The following is an 18,441-nucleotide window of genomic DNA, read 5'->3' as shown; positions in this document are numbered from 1 at the left end:
ATATTTTGTTACACCTGACTGAAAACTGGTCAATCTTACGGGAAAAAATTAACTGCCTTATGGAGACGTCCTTGTCAAGGTTGTCATGTACGTGGCATTATCAATATCCTTAAAATTTTACATATCTTGGTTTATGGTTCGATGTTGCAATTAAATTTGCTCCTTGTTTTGTACTGAGCAAAAGGTATCAGCCTATGTTATACTTTGACTGGTTAATACTTCACAATTTTTCCTGTTTTCTTTTGAATATGACCTGTTGGTTGAAGAGATCTGTTTGCACATGAAATCAGATGGTCTGATTCCAAATTTGGGTGAGGCAAGGAACTAGATGGGTTATATTGTACCCTGTGCCTTATCCCTAAGGCAATTTCACAGCTATCATATCTGAATATGAATTTCTCAGCAGAAACTCCCATCGCCAGATTTGGGAATTTATAGTTGGTCGAAAATCAGTTCGGTCAGACATGGCCTGCAGATGTGCCTGATTCTGGAGGCCTGATATAAACATAAAATTTGTTTACTGACAGAAATTTAATTTTATTTAAAACCATGAAAACTGTGCTGTAAAAATTGAAGAATTCATGTAATTTTTCCTCAACATTATCCACAGTATTCTCCAATAAGAAGTTGATTGGACCATATTTGACGAGGTGATCAATTTAGATAACACTGTTATGCTGTGAGAAGCATGTGGTATGGAAACATTATACAGTTTGATACCATATTTTCTTAACATTATTTAAAGAATTTGAACATTTCTGAGGTTGAGAATTTTGACAAAATGTAGTACAAGGTCTGCATGCATTCACTTAATGAAAGGTTGCCTTGACCTATATGGAAAAATGATAAATTGTGTTATATAGACCAGTTAGAGTTTGTAAGCTTGTCCATTTTTGTTTCCGATAAAGGGAGGTAACAAACCTAAACACAACAATTTTCTTTTGCATTGTGATTAACTTTTGTTTAGTGAAAGAAATTAGTTCCAAGTTGATGTTGAACTTCATATAAATTTGGAGACAGGACAGAAATATTTGAAACTGAGTGAATATTTGCTTCACCTTTTGCAGGGAAAGTGCATGAAGACATTGAAAGGACACAGCAACTATGTGTTTTGCTGTAATTTCAATCCACAGTCAAATCTAATCGTGTCTGGTTCAGTAAGTATTGAAATATTTTGTACCAGAATTTGGTATTTTGAGAAGTAATAGAGTAACAGGAATTTGTCATAGATTTAGTTTTTATTAGCACACCTCTGCAAATGACAGGAAAGCTTTTGCTGTGACCTAGTGCCCTCATCTCTATAATGTACAGGAGAGCTTATATTGTAACTGAGAGTAATTATTACCATTGATGACAGCAGGTTAATGTTAAAGCTTGTTTATGGCTCAAGTTATGGATGTATGCATATAAGTTGACGTGTGTTCATTAGCATATGTTTGGCCTTATTTAATACCTGTTAGCTCACCAGATCATCTGCATTGGCTTGCAGCCATCTGGAAACCGTGTTCTTGATTCTATTTTTGGGATATAGGTGTTTATCATCAGGATCTGTGTAGTAATGAGGTGATCTTGCATCTGGTTGCCTCAGCATGTTGCCAGCCTCAAGGCCATATTTATGATCCAAGTTTCATAAGCCTTGGACAAGTTCGGTAATGAACAACATCCATGCATGTTAATGTGACGATCATGCATTTGATTGGATGAGCTTGGTAACACTCTGGAAGCCATAATTCTGATCGTTTTATCAAACTTGGTACATAGGCTTAAAACATTAAGATCTGTAATGAATACAAATGAGCAAGAACATATATATTGAGGTGAATTTACATCAGATTGGCTGATGTTGTCAACAATATAACAGTACTGTTTCTGATCATAATTTCATCAAATAGAATTTTATCATCAAGGCATATGAATTTTTTGTATTATGAGTGAGATCTACACATCTGAAGTGATCTTGCATATAATTGACTGAGCTTCGAGGTGAACCAATTAAGTATAGTCTGACTATACATCCCCGTTTGTTTGTTTGTAACCTGACTGTGACCAGAATGGCACTAATATTGCATACACTATGGGCTGGTTTATTTCCATCAGACAATATAATGACGTAGTTCATCCTATTTGGTAACTGCTGGATAATTCCGTAAATTACCATTACATTCAGAGTTTGGATTTATATCCCTTTGCACACATGAGCATAGAAATTAAACCGCTTGTTAATCCACGTAAAAGGCAAATTTTTTGTTATTCTTTTCCTTTGCTTGATTCGACACTGTCCATATTGGAAGCAGACGGCATATGAATGTACATCTGTTATCGCGCACACACGCATTTGCTGGAAATGGACTTGTCCAAGAACTGGAAATGGATCTCGGGCATGTCCGTCTATTATATTGAAAACTAATGTTAAACGTGAAATGCACTTACGATCACAGTATTAGGGACACTCTACTAGTCAGGTTAGAAATTGTAAATCACTGATTGAATTGACTAAGTTCCTTGCACTTTTTGTCACATTAAATGTTTCCATTATTGAAATCGATAGAGGGGTACAAACAAATGGGGATGTGTAGTCAGACTATAGAATTTTATCATCAAGGCATATGAATTTTTTTGTTATGAGTGAGATTTACACATCTGAAGTGATCTTGCATATAATTGGCTGAGCTTCTTCGAGGTGAACCCAGTTAATCAACTATATGATGATGTATCACCAGAGAAAATATCTGGATTTTTGAAGGAATTTGGTTTTTTTTAAAAATTGACCTAATATATTTTAAGAAGTTTATTTTGTTGCCTCTCTCAATATTTTATGCCTGTTAAATTTTTTTTATCTTTACTTTTTATCTTGTAGTTCACATTTATGTTTATTTGGAAGGGTTTGTCTCAGATATGTATTTTTGCAAATTCTTTTTCTTTACTTTTATAGAACTTAATTTTTAATCAGTCCTTATTTTTTGTGTTTTTTCTTTATTTTAATTTTAAATATTATTTTATTTTTTCCCACAGTTTGATGAAAGTGTTAGGATATGGGATGTGAAAACAGGAAAATGTCTAAAAACATTGCCAGCTCACTCAGATCCTGTTACAGCTGTAAGTAATCAGTGATTACATTATTTTTAACAAATCCTTTAGTATATTCCTTGACCTAAACAAATTTCTTCAGAAGGTAAGTAAATAATGCTTCCTCTTCCTCAAAATAGGTTACATAACTTAATTTACGCTATAGCTCTCTTCCATTCTTTTTCTTTGCTTAGCTTGTGTTGTATGGCACAGCTTGACAAGTAGGTTCTTTAGAACTGAGACATTTGGAGTAAAATTGCTTTTCCCAAGTTCACATCATGGTATTCAACCCTGGATGATACAATTGTAGAATTTGAAACCTTTTGGTTGTAAATCTTGCTATCTAACCACACCTGTCTCTGTTAGTCAAATCTTAAGAGATGCTGGATGGTGCAGAATGACTAATTTTGTATCTCCGAGGCAGCGGGCAGTTCTACATTATTCACAACTCTCAAACCTTGTTGATCAATTTCTTTGCAAATTGTTTATATATGTCACTTTTTATTATAATGTAATGAAATCCCTTTTATGCCATTACCCAACAAATCTTCATTTTCGTCAAATAAAAGGGGAATTATACTAATATTATACATAACTTCTCTTTTACTTAAACTAGTAAATATTAATAAGTAACATTGCCCATAACAACATCTATTTTATCATCATTTGGACCTGCTGAAGTTGCTAACTATTTCTTTTGTTTTCCTGCAAAATAGTTTTGCAACAATAATGTTACATTTACATAACATACCTGTATCAAACTGTTTGGATGGCTTGCACTTGGGGTAAAGAACAAGCATATTAGGGTCTTGATCAGAAGGTCAAAGGTCAAGGCCACTGATTGACAAAAAAAGGGTTTATACACAAATAGTTCAGTTCTAGACCATGTACATTCACTGAAGTTTGTGGGTGATTTGTATGCTTGCTAAGAAAAACTTGATTTTGAGGTCCAGTGGTCAAGGTCACCATGACTGAATGAAGAAAAATGGTATTTGCATTAGAACTTTAGTTCTGTACCATGTACCTTGACCTGAGTTTGCAGAGAGGGCTTAAGGTTTGGAAGAGGCTGGTAATTTTTTCCTAAAAAAGTAAAATCTTGGTATCTATGTGGCTAAAAGGAAAATGAGTTTTGCAGAATAACCTTTGTTGAAGGGTAAGTTCTCAAACCAAACTTTGTGGATGGCTTGAACTTGTAAAAAAGAAACAATTCCATTCTGGTATCTGATAGTCAGAGGTCACTGTTATGGTAAGTCGAATAAGAAAATAAGGGTTTCTTTTCAATAAGTTTAGTTCATGACTACATGCTTTGACCAGAGGTCCAGACCATTTAGACCTGTTTATCTGTAATCTCCACAAGAAAACAAACCTTACTAATGCCAACATAAGGACTAGTCACATTACACTTGTTCCATATACATTTAAAACACTCATACTGGTATCATTATGAAGCTAATGCTTTATTGGAATGTATCATCATCACACATTTTACTGCTCCAACCTCTGGGTCAAACTTCTGGATGAGGCCATGGGTTGATTTGATTTCTTACATTTTAATAAACTTTATACCCATTTCACTGCAGATATCAGACATGATTTTTCTCCGTTTCAAAGTGGAATTCCGCTTTTTTCCTGACTTGAATCCGATTTTTCTTGATATAGTCTGTTTTATTTTTTATTATGTCCGATCCGGGGTTTTTTTCTTCTGGTTTTTAAACGGTCTGTTCTGTCCCATTCCGCAACGACCCTTGTAACATATTCGCTGCATATATTAGTTAGCCCACAACTCTCGTAAAAAGTTCTGATTGGTCAAAAGTTTAAATTCATTCAATGAATCTTCATGTGAATGAAACTGATGGCAATGGAAAGGAGAAGTGTGCTTACAAAAAATGGCGTCCCGAATTGTTGAGAGAGACCATGACACGAGAAGTTTAGATAAAGGTTTAAAAAATGTATGGAAATGGGAACGGCTGGAGCGAAAAGTAGATGGAAAATTAGTTGGTCAGTTTATAAGAAAACTGAACGCTAGAGGACTGGCATTTTGTGACCTCTGCAATAAAGATATAAATTACGGAAGTCGTGGTTTGAAGAGTTTGGAATAGATGTAGCCCTCTGTCAGAATATGGGCATTTTGTGACATCTGCAATAAAGATATAAATTACGGAAGTCGTGGTTGGAAGAGTCTGGAACAGATGTAGCCCTCTGTCAAAATATGTGCACAGCATGTTGCCAACACAAGCTGGGGCTTGAAAGGAAAAAGGCTCTCATTGAGAAGGAAAAAAAAACAAATACACATTGAGCCAACAAAATCATTGTTGACAAAAAAGGAAGGCTAAAGAAATCTTTGATAAAGCCGTAAAAAGAGCTTGACTGGCATATCAACAGGTTTTATCCAGTGGACAAAAAGACAAGTGAATATATGGGATTATTTGTATATAGGTGATGTACTTGGATGTTTATTTTACAGATTTGTTATGAAAAGAGAGAAGTATAATATGTTGGCAGCAAAAAATGCCTAATTATTGACTTAATTACGATGTGAACACTGACATGCACATGAAATAACTTAAGCACCAATAGTATTGGAGAAAAAATTCATGTGACAATAAAGTTTATTGATTGTGAAATTATTCAAGTTAAAAAAATTTGGTAAGTTTGTTAGTTTTTCAAATGATTATTTTGTTATATATATATTATGATCATAAGTTGCACCAGGAGCAGCTTTTCATGAGTGTAAAATGCATTTTTGGCCATGTGCCTTTGGCCCCCTGGACCCCCGGATTGGGGGCACTGCCCCTCGAAACCCCGTTGGGGGAGAACCCCCAAACCACCCTTTCAGCTTTTCAGCTTTTTTATGGAAGACCAAAATCATGTCTGAGATATGGAATATTTTATGAACCCAGATGCCTATTTCTCCTGACACAGTAATTTTTTATGAATGTTGTATGGTTTTCTCAAGGAAATATACTTTTCTTTGCCTTAAAAAAACTTGTTTTTCTTTTTCAGGTACACTTTAACAGAGATGGTTCTTTAATAGTATCCAGTAGTTACGATGGTTTGTGGTGAGTGAAATCCTTTGATTGTACCATTAAGATAAATATTTAGATTACTTCTCAAAGCTTAGCAGATTAGATGGATAGAAAAGTTATGTATATTCACTGCAAGAAAGCTTATAAAACAAGTTCAGTTTAAATCTGACACAAAGTTTATTACTGGGTACCATCTAGACTCACTTATAAGATGGGTCCAATTGCAGTCGTCATAGCCCTGGTCTCATAATGCACTGGTGTGTGTGTGTGTGATTAGGATTTTGAATGTAGCTTTAACAATTGTTCAGTCATATTGCTACGATGTCAGCAGTGTGATAGTTTATAGTGATGTCCAGCACTGGGGCATCATACCGCAGACATGTAGCATGATGTCCCACCCAGTCACATTATCATGACACCAGTCCGACCAGTCCTAACACTAACCTCTTAATGCTGAGCGCCAAGCGAGGCAGCTGTTAGTACCATTTTTGTAAGTCTTTGGTATGACTCGGCTGGGGATCGAACCCACAACCTCCTGCTTCCAAAACAGACGCTCTAACCACTAGGGCAATGAAGTGGTCATAATGCACTGGTAGGGTCTATGTTGTTTGTTTTACTCTATATGCTCACCGGGGCGCTGAGTGGCCGAGTGGTCTAAAGCGCTCTTTGTTACGGATCACTGCCATCTCACCTCTGTCTGCGGCGGTTCGAGTCTAAGATTCAACCAATGTGGGTATGTTAGAAAGCTTGCCAGTAGCTTCTCGTGGGTCGGTGGTTCTTTCTGGGGTTTTCCCGGGTTCTTCCTCCACCATTAATACTGGCCGCCATGTATAGCCTATCGTGTGCCGAAAAATGGCGTTAAACCCCACAACAACAACATATACTCACCTATAAGTCGGGACCAACTGCAAACAACATAGATCCAGATCTGCTGTTGCACGATCAGGGTCAGTGTTTTTTGTTTGTTTTTTTATTACTCCAAAGAAACCGCATATACCCAGCACATTGTGTGATGGCAGATATGGGTCTATGCCGTCTGCAGTTGGACCCGGCTTTTGAGCGCTTTTATACAGGAAATCGAAAACAATGCAAACCAACAATTGTCCGTCTTAATTGTTTTAAATATATTATGTAGATATTGAGATATGCAGGCTGCGTGTATAAGAAAATATGTTTGTGCATTCTTTTGTCCAAAAATGGTAGATATATAGATAACTTGCATACTTACAGCTTGACTAGCAAAAATTACCACCTTGTGCAATTAACATAGAACACTCGTATATTGTTGTTCACACTTGACATTTCACTAATTGTAAATAGTAAATATTTTTCATTTTCCAGTCGAATATGGGATACAGCCTCAGGCCAGTGTTTAAAAACACTTATAGGTAAGTTTTGCAGTTTTTATACCCATGTCATGAATTTAGCTATCAGATTTTAAGGCTAGTTACATCTTATGTTGATTTACTCACCCGTCTGTTACAGAACTTATGTACAATTATTCTTGCAGTTCTTTAGCTCACCTGGCCAAAAAGTAAGTGAGCTTGTGGTTTTTATTTGTCATGCATGGTCCATCTCTTAATACTTGCTTGTGAACCCTGTGGAGTCGTTTCTTATCAGTTTATTAGATTTAGGTGTGTAAGCTTGATCATCAAGAGCTCAGATGAAATCCATGAATGTTAATGAGGTAATTGTTTATCTGATTGGCTGTGCTTGTGAACACTTTAGAGGCCATATTTCTGTTAAGATTTGTTGCCATATTGGATATGAAATCTTATATCATCAGGATCTCATATGAGGTAAGTTATCAGGAGCATCAAATGATTATAGACCTAAAATGTTGGCAATATTTGAGCTTCAGGCTGAGCTTGGGATGTTTACTTCAGCAATTATAAAAGATGCTACTTTGCTTAAAGGTTGGGGGGGTGCTGAGAGTGGTAGCTTACTTTCAGATTTAAGCCTCTGAGTTTTATGATCTCCAAGCATGGTGAAACTTGAATCCAAGTTGAAGTCCAAAAACAGATTTAACAAAAAGTTATATAGCACGAGAAAATTAAACATTTTATCTTCAATTATTTACTACACTTATTTGAAGTATTTAATTGACTTGGACCACCAACTGTTCATTGCTGATTACCAGTCAACAAAATGGGGAAAGCAGTGTCTTTAATATCAGTATGGAATTTGGAAACACATTTTCTTAGACCTAAATCTCTTGTACTGTGAATATTCCGAGTGGTGCAAATGAGCCATCAAGGAGACATATACCTCTGTCCCCAGGGGTCCCGATTGGTCTAAAGCGCACTCCATTATGGATCACTGCTATCTCACCTGTCTGCGTGGGTTCAAGTCTCGGATTCAGCCATTGTGTATGTGAGAAAGCTTGCCAGTAACTTCTCGTGGGTCGTTGGTTCTTACCTGGGTTTTTCCTGGGTTCTTCCTCCAGCATTAATACTGGCCGCCATGTATAGCCTATTTTGTGCTGAAAAATGGAGTTAAACCCTACAATAACAACAACCTCTGTCCCCCTTTAATGATCATAATACAGTAGTCCCCCTCTTGAAAAGCCCTCCCTGACCAGCGGCCACCTGCTCCTTACGGCCAGAATCCGTTGGCACCGACGAGTTTGTGTTCAAAAGTACCCCTCGCGAAAGGCCACCCAGATAACGCTACCATCGGCCAGCATATTAGTGCAAAATTATAAAATTTACCCCTCACAAGCGGCCGCATTTTATATGAATATGTATCCAGAACCAGTATTTTATTCATAACGTGTGTTAAGTAATCCGATTTCTGTTTCCCAATGTCGGGTTTTCGTTACTGAAAGAAGTGTTGAATAAAGTACATTTACCACCAAGGTTAATATTATATCATTTACGCCTCACGAGAAGCCAGATTTATTCCATAAAAACCGAGAAAGACTCAAATTTTAATCCATACAAAAGGGTACGTACATGTAATCCAACTAGCCTTACTGCTGTGTTATCATAAGATGTCCGGTTTAGTCACTCTGATAATTGTTAAGATTACAATTATCGAACAGTAGTAACAGCTGAGAAGTGGCAGTATCGATGTACAATACCCAAGACAGCAGGAAAATGGTTTAATAGCCTTTTTGGCTTCCATTAGTAAGATGTTGAGCTTGTTCACTTTGATAATCAGTGGCTATTACTACTGACAATAATTGTCAAAATTACGAATCCTAGCGGCCACGAGGTCAAATCTGCGTGATGTTAATAGTATATATCGAAGCCGTTTTGGCTTCTCTCACTTAGTTTCAAGAAATGTATAAAAACAATAGGGTACCAGACTGCGACTAACGAATCACGTGACAAGATCACTTCCTTTAAAAACACATGGCAATTTGTTTAGATGCATACACAATTGTTTTATCAGTATTGTAGTTGGCAACATGAATAACTTACTGCAAAAAGATCAACATGTCATCGAGGAAAATAAAAATTCTCAGTTTTGAGGAGAACGTGAAAATAATTCAACTGATGTTTGGGGGGGGGTCGTCGAGGATCCTTGCACAAAACTAACGTCGGGAAGACTAAGATAATATCGTGAAAGATAATGAAACAATTCTGCAGAAGTGGAAAGGTGAAATGGACAGAGAAAGGAAGATTGTTTGAGCCAGGAGACGTTTGTATCCTGATTTGAAAGACAAGAAAAAGCAAAAAGTTTGTCAGTTGAATTGGGATATGACGACTTTACCGCAAGTAATGGATGGTTGCACAGATTTCAAGTGCGACACAATATCAAGTGTTCTGTCATTAGCGGCAAATCAGCTGATGTTAATAATGAAGTTGTCGAAGATTGGAACAAAAGACTAAACAATATATGCAGGGGATATGACAGCAAGGATATTTTTAATGTGATGAGACTGGTTTGATTTTTAGACTGTTACCAACAAAGTGACAGATGATGTGAACTGTAACATAATTATAAAGACAGTTTTAAAACTATATCAATGGTTATTCATAACATTCTTTTGAAAATGATGACAAAGTTTGTTTTACATTTATTTCACATCATGCATGTGATTTTTTAATTAAAATATTAAATATTTAAAATTAAATGAACTTGTGACTTTTTTCATATGTATTTACTATTCACATTTGTCATCCCCCTCTAGAAAGGCCACCCGCATTATAAGGCCACTTCCCTGCTGCATTAGGGGTGGCCTTATAAGAGGGGGACTACTGTATAGGGATTTATGCTAATGTATGTGGATGCTGACAGTTTGGGGTTGGTAAATATTCCCTGTTGTCATTTATGGATCATGACTAAAATGCTCTCACCTGTTATTTTGCAGATGATGACAACCCTCCTGTGTCATTTGTAAAATTCTCTCCAAATGGAAAATACATTTTAGCAGCCACATTAGACAAGTAAGTATACTTCTTTACATAAAATACAATTAAGATGGCAGCAAATTTACGTTATTTTATATCACAGGTTCTGTAAGTTGTGTGTCAGATTAGGTGATGCTGTTAAGAAAAAATCATAAATAAAAAAGGAATTGTACAAAAAATTTATTTTGCTGTTTTACTGCCAAAATATTCCATTTTCCCATTTTGATGAAAATATTTCATGAAATTGTTGATTTTCATGAACCACAGAAAGGTATGAGGACTTGTTTTACATATATTTATAAGATGTACTTTTGCCTTAATCTTACATATCACTGAGCAGGAGACATGTTATGCCGCTTATTCAATAATGTTGACCAGTTTTTTTAGTTAGTTTTTTTTTTTACCTTGCCTGTCCAAAGGTCACATGAGCTTATGGTATAGCCCTGAATCTGCCATGTATCCTTCAGTAAAGACGACTTGCATGTTTAAGACGAAATGGAAAATAAGCCTCTTGAAAAGTAATAATAATTAACACAGAAGAATAAAAAAGAATATTCAGATTCTTGTGAATAAAAGATGGAAAGACACAATTATGTTCATTGGACATAAGATGCCAATTTGAAAACGTCTCGTGGTGGGAGATATGATTGCTGTCGTCATATGAAATGGAAAAATAATTTCCAATTATTATGTCAAGTTGAGAGACAGCAACAATGCATTGAGTTGCATATGGTTTGGAACTAAAGTTTGTGTAACTTTTACTAGTGGTAAATAAAGTCTACACGTACTTTACAAATTTTTCAGTTGAACATAATGTTATTGTTGCTGCATCAAACTTTTAATTGTTTTCCAGCTATACAATAGCAGTTATTGATATTTTGTTAGACCTTGCTGAAAACTTGTTAATCTTACAGAAAATAAATGCCTTACTGAGATGAGTCCGCGGACTCATCAGGGTTGGTAGGTCTGCTGTGCATACAAATGAGGTCATTGAGTAGTTGATTGTCTGAGCTTGTCAACATTGTAGAGGCCACATGTCTGATGAGATTTTGATCAGACTTGTAAGCTTACTTCATAAAATCTCAGATGAAATTTTCCATTTTAAGCAACATGCTCATGTATGTTCTTGCAGCTGATTGGCAGAGTATGTAAACACTGATGCAACCATATTTCTGAACAGATTTTGATTGGACATGCTATGCAAGCTTATTTCAAGGTCTTGTGTGAGTTTGATAGTGAGTTGCATCAACTTATTATTGATGTGCTCTTGCATTCATTATGGCAGCCACAGTGGCTTATTTGAAAATCTTGTCACTCAAGGGATGGTGTCTACACTCGGCAGTTATCTTGATTTCATGGAAATTCTTCTCAGTAAATAGTGTGTCAGTCCAATGAGATAAACTCTGGTTCATAGCTTTTATGGTGAGTTATCTTGGCAATGAAGAGAGAGAGGTTAGATGGCAATTATAATCTTCATTCAGTTACGTTGTAATCTTCCATGTGTACACGGACAGTCACTGGTTTTATTCTGTCGTCAATTACTACCTCTAAATATACAATTCCTATGTTAATTATGAAACCCATTGACACAGTACACATAAAAGCACATGGCTTAGAAGAGCTATTTAATGCTAATTGTTTTATGCCTTGAGATTAAGCTGGAAATAATTTTTTTACCATCCAGACAATACTGATCAGAGGCAGAATTGGGATGCAGGAAGCCCACAGTTGAGGTCACTAGATAATGAATATACCAGTAAGGCAGTCACTAGGGAAATGAATATACCAGTAGGGCTGTCACTAGGGAAATGAATATACCAGTAGGGCTATCAATAAGGAAATAAATATACCAGTAGGGCTATCAATAGGGAAATGAATATACCAGTAGGGGCTGTCAATAGGGAAATGAATATACCAGTAGGGCTATCAATAGGGAAATGAATATACCAGTAGCACTATCAGTAGAAAAATGAAGATACCAGTAGGGCTATCAATAGGAAAATGAATATACCAGTAGGGCTGTCACTAGGGAAATGAATATACCAGTAGGGCTGTCACTAAGGAAATGAATATACCAGTGGGGCTATCAATAGGGAAGTGAATTTACCAGTAGAGCTATCAATAAGGTAGTGACCATACCACTAGAATAATGAAAGACTAATAAACAATCAGCTGTTGGTTGAAAAATTTGATCTCCACATTCATAACATGAATGGTAAATGCAGGATATTTTGTGTACGTTTTACAAAAGATACAAATCTTGAAAAAGAAAATGTTTCATTGAATAATATGCCAGTTTTACATCTTTTTCTTTACAGTACATTAAAATTATGGGATTACAGTAAAGGAAAGGTAAATGTTCTTTCTCTCACAAACACAACATGATACACCCACAAATGGTTACATTGTCTTTGTGCAGTTTCTTTAACAATATTCAAAAGGAAGCATTAATACTTTTTTCGTTATCTTATTAAATTTTGTTGTTTCAATTTTTTGATTTTGCTCTAGCTGGTTATGAACTTAAATGTTTTTTATATGATTCCCAACCTCCACCACCACATTTTATTTTCTTGTCAGCAATGCTTTCTGAATCATGCAAAGGTTAAATCATATAAATATTGAACAGGACAGTCTAACAGAAAATGTGCCTTAAGTCAAACTTCAATTCTTTAAAGTAGTAATAATTTCCAAAAGTGAAATATGAAGAAGAAAAAAGTCTCAAAATATTATTGCTTGTAGGATTTCTATGCTTGATAGTGTCGGTCTGTTACTGCTTATTTGGAGTTAAATTTTTGGAAGGAGAGTTGAAACTTGATGAAAATTATAATAAACAACAAAGACCTTTCTCTTTCTGTTTTCTAATCCCCACCTACCCACCCACACAAGCATGTGACCAAAGGTGTGGGAGGATACAACAGCAGCAATATCCAACAGTCCATCCATAGACGAGATGATTACAACGACATAACTTTTGTCTGGTGTGGTCTTTTGTTGTTTATTCTTCAAATCAAATCTCATTTGTCTTCCAATGCATGTAGGCAAAAAGCCTACAAATTTGGAGGCTGCTTGGTCAAAGGTTGAAGATAGTGGTAATGAAAATGTGATTGTCCTTTATACATGACAAGTTTCCAAATTTTCATCAAACTTCGTAGCTAGAATATATTTGGTCATGGGCAGTTCTCTTTTGATTTTGAGCTAAAAAGGTGAAATTTTACTGGATCTTACATTGTAATTTATGGTTTACCTGGCCATATGGGTAGTTGCATTTATGGTATTGCTCTGTATCCAACTTGTGTTGTCCATGAAAATTTGCTTTTTTGAACTTTTCAAAAACTGCTGTCCAGAATTCTACTAAATGTGACATGAAGCATACAGGCTTAAAGAGCTTTAAAGTTTGTTAGATATGATTACTGTTACTAATAATTGATTTCAAACACACTAACTTACAATATCTTCCCAAAAACACTCAGTGTAATTGAACTGAATTGACAATCATCCAGGCATAAAGGACTTTTACAATTTTATAATTGTTGCTGATCTGTTACCAAATATGGCCACCATTACTAAAAGTAGAAAAACCTTTAAAGAACTTCTCCAAAAGTGCTCCAGAGAATTTTACCAAATTTGATGCAAAAAACAAAAATATATAACACTTGCAAAGATCATGGACAAAATTTGCTAAATCTCTTGACATAACCTGTTTCATGAAACAATGGCCTGTTCAGTATTGGGTTGTTTATGGTAATGAAAATGAAGATGGAGACAGCCCTAGTATTGATGCTATTATAATCAGTACTGTTAATGTCATCATCATTGTGATTTTATTTTCAGTGTCTGAAGACATATACTGGGCACAAGAATGAAAAATACTGTATATTTGCCAACTTTTCTGTCACAGGAGGAAAGGTTCGTGTACATACAGTTTTTAATATAATATACCATACAGCAGGCAATGTTTGTGGACAGAAAATTGATTTTCTCCAAAGAGAATGATTTAATTTTAGAGACTTTTATCTTAGAATTTTTTTAAGCAGAAGGCAACCAGCATAAATTTTACCTATAGCAGAAACTGCATTTAGATCATGTTGAATTATCTTGAACTAAACTAGCAATTGTTGAAGACAGATCAGAATAGGTTATTAATTATCCAGTGAGGGTTAAAAAATTGAGAGAAACAACAGACAACTTTGTTACTCATTAAATTGACATGTCACTGAGATAAAAATAAATAGTATAATAATGTCACATTATCCTGCCTGATAGTAGTAATTAAAAATAAGAATAATTGCTGTTCTTCATTTGTGGGCTTAATTGGTTAATGATAACATTAGAGTGGAAAGTTCATAAAATTGTACATAGTTGTGGATAATTACCATGGTCCCTACAATTGTTTGTTAACAGTATGAATAGTTGTTAATTTTTGCAATACAGTGAAACCTGTCTTGAGAGACCACCTGTCTTGAGAGACCAGGTTCTCTATGCACAGATTTATTGAGTATATAGTGTTATGACATGTCATGAGAAACCATTATGTTTTGGAAGAAGGGGTGGTCTTTCAAGAAAGGTTCCACTGTACCAACAATCTGAGCTGTGAAACATTGATTTCAGATACATTTTATAATTATTGCCGAGATCAGAAATTACCAAAACTAAAGAGAGAAAGAACTTGTCAGCTGCATTTATTTAAGCAGATACATTTTTTTGTAAGGTATTTATTTTCATAATCTCACTCTACAGTCATTAAATCTCTCAAAGTTTTTCCAGTACTAAAATATACTAACTTTTTTAGATGAGCATGATGTCCTATCTGCATCAGAACAAACTTTTAAAATACTTGCTTTCCAAGTGAACAAGAGCAGTACGATATTTATGTATGTGTTACAAAAAAATATCTAAAACTTAAAGAAAAATATTGACTGCTTTACTGAGGTCTTTTTTATTTGGTTTTTAAGTTTGGTAAGTCTGAGTCTGGTTTTCTAAGCTGTTTGGACCTTGCCAATGCATGATGTAAGATGTAAATTGGGAATCTCTCTGAAATTGTGATGAGAGATGCAAAATAGTTCTGACATTGGCTCACAGATTAGCCGTAGTTGCTTTGATAGCAGTTTTAATCTAGGTTACGGTTCTTCTCTGTTTCTCAAAAAGGGACCTCCTCATAGATTAACTTTTTCAAATGCCAGAATAATACATGTAGCAACATTTGTTACAATGGAATATAGGGGTTCTGACAGGAATTTTATGTGAGCAATAAATTCCCTTACCTGTAAAGTCAGTACTATCAAAACGAATGTCAATAGGAAGACGTGCCTTTTTTTCAGTGGATTGTGTCAGGTTCAGAGGATAATATGGTGTTTATATGGAACCTTCAGACCAAGGAAATCGTGCAAAAACTTCCAGGTCATACAGGTAAGGAAGTTAACTGAAGTTCATAATGCTTTTAACCATAAATGTTTTTACTGTTTTTGTGCCTTGCCTTGTCCATCCTTTCATGCAGTTGTCAGTTTGGTTAGATTTTGGACTTAGGTCAGTTTCTCTGGCACGGTTTCAGGGCATTTGTGTTCCATGAAGATATTTCCAGGTAAAAATATACTTGTATATGCCAGACATGTGTGCTGGTAATGACATTTTGACAGTTGCATAATACTCCTGTCATTGAACAATAATTGAACCTGTCAATAGTAGCCTCCTATGGGGAAAAGCGAACCTGGCATTTGTACACAATTGACCTTTGTATGCAAGTTCACCTTTGAGACTTCGTTTTTGAGTAAATATCTTGCACCAATATGAGTACCATTAGTGTTGCTGTTATTATTGTTATCAACCGCTTTTATTTAGTAAACTTTTTATTAAAAAAATCATAAAATACATGTATATGTTGCACTCTACCAGAATTATGTTTCATGCAAGATTACTGAGTTCTACTCACTTTAATCTATCCTTTAGATTAAATAATTGACACTAACAATATATTTTTTAAAAATCACTGGTCTTCATATTCTGCACCATGACAAAACACTTAATTTTACTACTAACTGACAACTCAAATGATTTTGAAACGGGACATACTCTGGGAATGGCCAGCTTGTATAATATGGCTAGGAACTTGAGTTCACACTTCAAACAATGTCTGGATTAACTGGTTGCACAGCTGATTAAGAACAAAGAATTTGCTTTTTGAAAAGCCTTTGTGCAATAGGGAATGAAAAGTTGAAGAAACTGACCATTGGAGGCAGGGAGCTGAAATTGGGGATGTTGTTTTTTTTTATAACTTCAGGTAATTAATTCAGCTAAATATAATGTCTATAATAGGTTTTTTCTTCTTCCATAAAACCGTGGAAGAATATATTTCTTCCACTTTATGTGATGGCTGAAAATTCTTTTCAAAAAAGTTCCAGCCTCTCCCCCCATCATTAAATGGTCAGTCCATAATGTATTTACAGTTTTTAACAGAAAACTGAAACTGTGTGCCTTTACAGAAAAGTTGTACAAATATTGAATAACAGTCGAACCTAACAAAAAGGGACCTCCTCATAGATTAACTTTTTCAAATGCCAGAATAATACATGTAACAAAAGGCAACTCATTTCTGCTGTTACTGTATAACTTTTACCACCATCCTTATGACTACTTTTACTACCATCCAGCTACCAGATTGCTTCAACTCTCACTCTCTCTAATGACAAAAACACCTCGCTTTTGAATTTATCCATGGCCATGTCATAACAAAGACTTAAAATGGTACTAGCAGCTGCCTTGCTTGGCGCTCAGCATTAAGAAGTTAGTGTTTGGCCTGGTGTCAGGATAATGGGTGGGACATCATGCTACATGCCTTTAGCATGATGCCTCAGTGCTAGGCATCTCTGTAAACTGCCTAACTGCAGACATCATAGCGATATCACTGAAAAATTGTTAAAGCTATGTTAAAAATCCAAATCACAGAAACACATGCTTTCAAATTCAGCATGTTTATGCTTTTGAGTTGCATTGACAGTGTGACTGAGTTTATACATCAATTCTTACACTAACAATGCCTTCCTCGTCAAAGTTTAATTTGCATGCAAAGAACAGTGACGCTTGATGCCCTCCGATGGCTGCTAAGAGACCATTATTTGTTTGGGAAACACTTTACCCAAGATTGCTTAAAGCAGGTGATTATTTAATTAATATATATATATATATATATATATATATATATATATATATATATATATATATATATATATGGGGGGAAAATTGCCAGGGGGAAAATCAGACCGGTTTGACTGAATTTTTCTAAAATTCTTATATTTAAGATAACGATAAAACAACAATTTTCAAATCCCTCAACACCTTATCTGAAAAAAAAGAGCAGAAGATGGCAAATTTATGCATCACCAGTGTCAGACTACTTTGAATGTTAGTTGGAATTACTCCCTTATCCTAGCTTCACACCTCCACCTGTAAAACAGATTAAATTATATACTGACACACCTGGTTGATCCCATCTATACTGCTATACATTCCATCAAGCATCCAAGAGAATTATCATTTTAAATTGACAGCACTGCTATAAAAATAAATAGTCGAGCATCAAACAGGATCTTCATTTTAATTGTTGGCACTACTATAACAATAAATACTGTTTCAGCTTTGTTTCAAATAAAGTATAGAACAATTGGAATGAAAAGATCCAATAAAGCAAACAAAGCACCTATCCGAGTTTTGTTAAATGATTAATTTCCTTAGTAACTCAAGCATCAAACAGAATTCTTTTCTTTATATTGTAGGCATTGCCATAACATTACCGTTACAATTTGTATGAAACCTCTCTCTCTTACGGGTATAGTGTAACTTGTAAATGCAGGTTATGTATTTCCATGTCTCAACCAAGTTTGGGAGTAAACAGGTAAAGTCACTTTTAAACAAAATTGAAAGAACAGATTAAATAATAATTGGAGGAAGGAGTATTTTAGCTTGGAGAAAGGACTTAACATTCTGGAAGAGGGTAGCAA

The 18,441-nt window shown here is 35.2% G+C and overlaps 1 protein-coding gene across 1 annotated transcript in view; it reads left to right on the top strand.

Moving 5' to 3' along the window:
- LOC149778785 (WD repeat-containing protein 5) overlaps positions 1 to 18,441 on the top strand; it is a 49,979-nt gene that overhangs the window by 27,401 nt on the left and 4,137 nt on the right. Inside the window, exons 6-13 of the mRNA XM_089939544.1 lie at positions 1,068 to 1,157; positions 3,013 to 3,096; positions 6,070 to 6,125; positions 7,434 to 7,480; positions 10,411 to 10,486; positions 12,769 to 12,802; positions 14,282 to 14,356; positions 15,769 to 15,856. Coding sequence (XP_089795670.1) covers positions 1,068 to 1,157; positions 3,013 to 3,096; positions 6,070 to 6,125; positions 7,434 to 7,480; positions 10,411 to 10,486; positions 12,769 to 12,802; positions 14,282 to 14,356; positions 15,769 to 15,856 — 550 coding nt within the window. The remainder of the gene's footprint in view (positions 1 to 1,067; positions 1,158 to 3,012; positions 3,097 to 6,069; positions 6,126 to 7,433; positions 7,481 to 10,410; positions 10,487 to 12,768; positions 12,803 to 14,281; positions 14,357 to 15,768; positions 15,857 to 18,441) is intronic.

Source organism: Sinohyriopsis cumingii, chromosome 17 (genome assembly GCF_028554795.1).
Source record: "Sinohyriopsis cumingii isolate HCF-2022 chromosome 17, ASM2855479v2, whole genome shotgun sequence".
Taxonomy (NCBI): Eukaryota; Metazoa; Mollusca; class Bivalvia; order Unionida; family Unionidae; genus Sinohyriopsis; species Sinohyriopsis cumingii.
This window is presented reverse-complemented; position numbering and strand designations above follow the sequence as displayed.